The sequence below is a fragment of the Caenorhabditis remanei genome, chromosome II (genome assembly GCF_010183535.1).
Source record: "Caenorhabditis remanei strain PX506 chromosome II, whole genome shotgun sequence".
Classification (NCBI taxonomy): Eukaryota; Metazoa; Nematoda; class Chromadorea; order Rhabditida; family Rhabditidae; genus Caenorhabditis; species Caenorhabditis remanei.
The window spans coordinates 52,675-58,965 of record NC_071329.1 but is presented as its reverse complement, the minus strand read 5'-3'; the positions used below and the strand labels follow the sequence as shown (position 1 = coordinate 58,965).

Below are 6,291 nucleotides of genomic sequence, written 5' to 3'. Positions count from 1 at the left end.
ATCAATAAAAAAAACACAATGGAGAGGAAAATCATAAATAATAGGATAACACTTGTATTCAAGACATGTACACATGTTTTGCTCTATGATGGACATGCTTAAGTTGGCCTCTGAATCAGAAAAAATCATGATTTTAAGGGTAGTGGCCTGATAATTACACCCGTCATGCCTTTAAAACACTTATAATTTCAGAAAATAACTAAAAAATCAGACAGTATCCACCTGATTCAATATATCTGGACCTATTTTTTCTCTATAGAGCACATGCGTTGGCAGTCCTTTTTCATCAAGATGGAGCAAAATCAAGAAGAAAACGACACAACAATGGAGATTATCTCCGAAAAACAGTAAGCATCAATAACAAATCATCTAAGAAACTACATATGGTTGTGGAATTTAATACAATAACACACATTTTGTTAGCATACACTCGTCTTTGAATCAAGAAAATACACAATTGAGAAGCAAATCAGTGTATTATTTCATACTATGTATCATCCAAAACCCTTACGATCTCTGCAAATCGCTAAATTATTGGAAAATCGTTGTGTGATTCATAACATCTACACACTGCTAGCTATATGATGGGCATGTTTTTGTTGTCCTCGTACTCCCTAAACACAAAAATACATACTTCTGTTTTACATAACATTCATAAAATGCAGGTTATTTCTCTAATTTTCGATAAAAAACAGGCTATGATACTCTAAATTTCAGGAAATATAGTAATTTTACACTTTTTTCAATAAAAATGCGCCCCCAGGCGTATTACAACAGAATAGCCTGCGTAAACCGGAGCCTCCCAACAAGGGAGGTGAGGGTTATACGCCCTGTAAATATGCTATTTTCTCTTCATTTGTATCCCAAATGTTCGAGAATTCGTTGTTTTCAATGTTTTCCGACTTGCTCGTTTTACTCACAAGTCTATTTTTTAATGTGTAGGGCTCGTTTTACTCGCTAATGTTTCTTTGTAGATCTGGTGCTCATCATCGCTCACCGCGACGATTCGCTTACCAGATCGGTCCTGTGTTGTGTGTTGTGTTCGTTTTTTCATTTCTTTTTTTTTCGCGAATGATCTATTCGCAACATCATTCCTTTTACCGAATGAAAAGTTTTAAATCACAACTAAAGAGATTGTGATTTACATGCATTTTGACCATTTTTGTTGAAAATGGGTAGAATTGCCTGTGAAATAAAGGGGTAGAATTGCCAGTGATACGTCAAGCAAAAGATTAATGTGTTTTTTCTAAGAATATTTCCATTATTGTGATCTTAAGAGCTTGTCATAAACAAGAAAGTGCCCATTTCTCAGACTCTATTCCACTTCACTTTTCTACATATTTTAATGAAATCATTTCGATTTCAGTAGAAACAAAGCATAGTACAATTATCTCATATTAGACTATATACACCCATTTTCAACAAAAATGGTCAAAATGCATGTAAATCACAATCTCTTTAGTTGTGATTTAAAACTTTTCATTCGGTAAAAGGAATGATGTTGCGAATAGATCATTCGCGAAAAAAAAAGAAATGAAAAAACGAACACAACACACAACACAGGACCGATCTGGTAAGCGAATCGTCGCGGTGAGCGATGATGAGCACCAGATCTACAAAGAAACATTAGCGAGTAAAACGAGCCCTACACATTAAAAAATAGACTTGTGAGTAAAACGAGCAAGTCGGAAAACATTGAAAACAACGAATTCTCGAACATTTGGGATACAAATGAAGAGAAAATAGCATATTTACAGGGCGTATAACCCTCACCTCCCTTGTTGGGAGGCTCCGGTTTACGCAGGCTATTCTGTTGTAATACGCCTGGGGGCGCATTTTTATTGAAAAAAGTGTAAAATTACTATATTTCCTGAAATTTAGAGTATCATAGCCTGTTTTTTATCGAAAATTAGAGAAATAACCTGCATTTTATGAATGTTATGTAAAACAGAAGTATGTATTTTTGTGTTTAGGGAGTACGAGGACAACAAAACATGCCCATCATATAGCTAGCAGTGTGTAGATGTTATGAATCACACAACGATTTTCCAATAATTTAGCGATTTGCAGAGATCGTAAGGGTTTTGGATGATACATAGTATGAAATAATACACTGATTTGCTTCTCAATTGTGTATTTTCTTGATTCAAAGACGAGTGTATGCTAACAAAATGTGTGTTATTGTATTAAATTCCACAACCATATGTAGTTTCTTAGATGATTTGTTATTGATGCTTACTGTTTTTCGGAGATAATCTCCATTGTTGTGTCGTTTTCTTCTTGATTTTGCTCCATCTTGATGAAAAAGGACTGCCAACGCATGTGCTCTATAGAGAAAAAATAGGTCCAGATATATTGAATCAGGTGGATACTGTCTGATTTTTTAGTTATTTTCTGAAATTATAAGTGTTTTAAAGGCATGACGGGTGTAATTATCAGGCCACTACCCTTAAAATCATGATTTTTTCTGATTCAGAGGCCAACTTAAGCATGTCCATCATAGAGCAAAACATGTGTACATGTCTTGAATACAAGTGTTATCCTATTATTTTATGATTTTCCTCTCCATTGTGTTTTTTTTTATTGATTCAAAAGATTGGAGAATGCATGGTTTCCTTGAAGCAAAATGTATGTAGGATTGTCGATTCACGTAGAGTTAATGCATTATCTGAAGATTTTCTGAAATTTTCCGTATTCTGTTAAGAAATGATAGCCATTATCAGACCAATACCCTCCATTTCATGCTTCTAATTCATTCAAAGGCAAGCGAATGCATGTGTTTTATAGGACAAAATGTATGTAATAGTACCGATTTACACTGAGATACTGCATTATCTGAGGATTTTCTAAAATTTCTAGTGTTTTTGGAGGTATGCTAGTCATTGACAGCCAAATTGCCTCTAATCCACGTCTTTTTCTAATACAAAGGTCAACAGACACATGACCAGTAGGTGAAAAACTATGGATAGACGTCCTGAATTGTGTAGAGATTCTCATGGTTTTTTGAAGATGTATTGGGATATTTTCCTTGTGAATAATTTTTTTACAAATTGGAAAGCATGTATACATACGAAGTTGGAACGGATTGAACTGGAAAAATTATGCTGCAGCGACACTAACTAGTCAGAACAAGGGCATTATGACACACAAATAGACATCTTCACTGTTGAGCACATAGAATTCCCTATTTTCCCCGTTCCTTCCTTCAAGAAACACACAATGTTCAGCATAACTAATAGCACTCCCGTCTAGTCTGGCGCGCCTTCGACGCTCTAAGTGAGGGGAGGGGAGACGCCGCCTCTTCTTCGTTAGGACATCCGGACACACAGACGGTGCGCCTGCGATGCTCTAGTGGGAGGGGAGGGGAGGCACATGGCTGGTGCGCCTTAGGCGCTCTAAGGGCGGGAAGAGGAGACATAGGGCTGGTGCGCCTTAGGCGCTCTAAGGGCGGGAAGAGGAGACATAGGGCTGGTGCGCCTTAGGCGCTCTAAGGGCGGGAAGAGGAGACAAAAAGACTCCCTCTTCATGTGGGCATACAGACACGCAGACAGAACACCCTCCTTCTATGTTAAACATATTCTTGAAACAAAGTTGTGGCGTGTACTGTTTGTGATTCGTGTTTAAAGTTGTACATAACATCTTATTGTGAGGGTATCGTAATCAAGCATCCATGCATGTCTCTGTAGAAGAAATGTATGTTCCTGTTAAAAAAAAATACGTGTGCATACAGAGAAAATATGTGTTCCTATAGAAAAATACGTGTGCATACAGAGAAAATACGTATGCATACAGAGAAAATATGTGTTCCTATAGAAAAATACGTGTGCATACAGAGAAAATACGTATGCATACAGAGAAAATATGTGTTCCTATAGAAAAAAATGTATACCCCCGTAGAAAAAAATGTATGCCCCCTTGTATATTCCTTCAGGACAATAAAAATATGTGTGAAATTCGTTGTTTTTCACTGTTTTTGTAATTGTGCACTAATTGTGTATCGAATGTTACAATTGTACATTAAATGTACGTGAAATGTGCAGAGATTGTTTTTGGAGGTTCCTTTTCCCCGTGGTCTATGATGGATTGGCATACACCGACAAAAGGGTAGATAATATCAATCATGTCCCCCTCTACGTATTACATAACACACCCCCTCCATGGTCTTCTCATACACAAAATTACCGGATTACCGAATGTTATAGATAAAAAAGAGGATGTTTAAGACATATATGCCATTGCCCACACTGAAATACCGTTTTTGTTTTGTTGTTGTCCATCAGAAAAGAGTGAATGATCGTTCTTTTTCCGTATCGTATATTCAATGTCAGATTTTACATCTCCACCCTCTTCGAGAATGTAATAATTGACACCTATTGTGTCATCCATGATTGTACCTATTTTGCTGTCTACACATGCGCACTACTGAGAAAAGATTAATGATCCTCTAAATAACGGTACCTTTTGATATGAAATCCCTTTCTTGCGGAGAAATATACATACAGACAGATCCTTCTTCTATATGGATGGATGGAGGCACATCTCTTCGAGCGGACATACGGATAGGGGTAATGGATAGGTCTGGCGCGCCTTTGACGCTCTAGGGGAGGGGAGGGGACAGACACATAGACCTCCTCTTCGTTAGGACATCCGGACACACAGATGTGCTGTGCGCTGTGGATGGGAAAGGCGCATAGATGTGCTGGTGCGCCTTTGGCGCTCTGTGGATGGAGAAGGTACCTAGATGTACTGGTGCGCCTTTGGCGCTTTGTGGATGGAGAAGGTACCTAGATCTGCTGGTGCGCCTTCGGCGCTCGATGGGAGGGTAGGGGAGACAACACATAGACACATAGGTCTCTTCTCCGTTAGGACATCCGGACACACAGATGTGCTGGTGCGCCTACGGCGCTCTGTGAATGGAGAAATCACATAGATGTGTTGGTGCGGGGAGGCTCCGGCTCACATACCCCCTATTCTGTTGTTTTACGCCTTGGGGCGTTAATTTGTCGAAAAGTAATAGAAAAAACACAAAGTTTGTCGAAAAGTAATAGAAAAAACACTAAATTTATCGAAAAGTGGAAAAAATATCCTATTTCTTATGGAAGAATAGAAAACATTTGGCGTTAATTTATCGAAAAGTGGGAGAAAAAACACTAAATTTGTCGAAAAATGAAAAAAATCCTATTTCTCGTCGAAGAATAGAAGAAATTTGGCGTTGATTTGTCGAAAAGTAATAGAAAAAACACTAAATTTATCGAAAAGTGGAAAAAATATCCTATTTCTTATGGAAGAATAGAAAACATTTGGCGTTAATTTGTCGAAAAGTAATAGAAAAAACACAAAGTTTGTCGAAAAGTGGAACAAAATTATGAATTTTGACGAAAAATGGAAAGAAATACATTATGTTGGTGACTATGTGAAAACTCTACACAAATTATTGAAAACTAACGGAGGAGTAATGTTAAGACTAGACAATATTCATGTGTTATTGATAAGAGCAGACAATCATGAAATGCTTCATGTACATTAGAATTGTCCCCCACACACACACAACTGAAACCCTTTGTGGAAAAATCTCCCCGGTGAGGGGAGATGATATTCTCCCCTACCCCTTTCTTATGTACACATACCCCATTTTTGTAGTTGAGACATTTTTGTAGTTGACATTTTTTTTTTATTAAAAAATAGATAAATATACAATAAAAATAGATAAATATACAGTTAATACAATAAAAAATAGATAAATATACAATTAATGCAATAAAAATTGATAAATATACAATTAATACATTAAAAAATATATAATTAATACATATAATCATCTTCGATGGTGGTGGAAGGATTCAGGAGGCCGTAGGGGATGAGCGAGCCGTCGCTCGCAAAGACTCCCTTGTCCATCACAGGACGAAGGCGCTTCTTCTCTATTGTCGTCTCAATTCCATCTAATATGTTCAAGCCTCTCTTCATGGCCATTTTGTTGACTGTTGTGTCGGCCTTCTGGTTTTTGAGGTGACGGAGCATCTGAAAAGAAAATACTATAATTATATGATCAAGTAATCTTTTTGTATACCATTTGTTTCATCGTGAAAAAGTTGATTTTTTCTGCCGTTTCGTGGTTGAGGGTGAATCCCTTTGCCCTGACCGAGTACTTCTAGATTTTATCTTTGGGTTTTTGAAGCAATTTCGGAGATGTTATCTTAGACGTGGGAATTCTTGCGAAATTCTAGACACTGGTATTGAAATGTTACTTTTGATGAGTTTGGAAATAGATTGGAATTTGTCCTTGAGATGCTA

General features: G+C 37.2%; 1 protein-coding gene across 1 annotated transcript; it reads right to left on the bottom strand.

Annotated features, from left to right (window-relative positions):
• Positions 1–5,802: 5,802 nt before the first annotated feature.
• GCK72_003624 (uncharacterized protein) lies at positions 5,803–6,079 on the bottom strand (the record flags this gene model as incomplete). The annotated part of the gene is made up of 2 exons (XM_003096131.2): positions 5,803–6,018; positions 6,068–6,079. The coding sequence occupies 2 exons, from the start codon at positions 6,077–6,079 to the stop codon at positions 5,803–5,805; spliced, it is 228 nt and encodes a 75-aa protein (XP_003096179.2).
• Between the last annotated feature and the right edge of the window lie 212 nt (positions 6,080–6,291).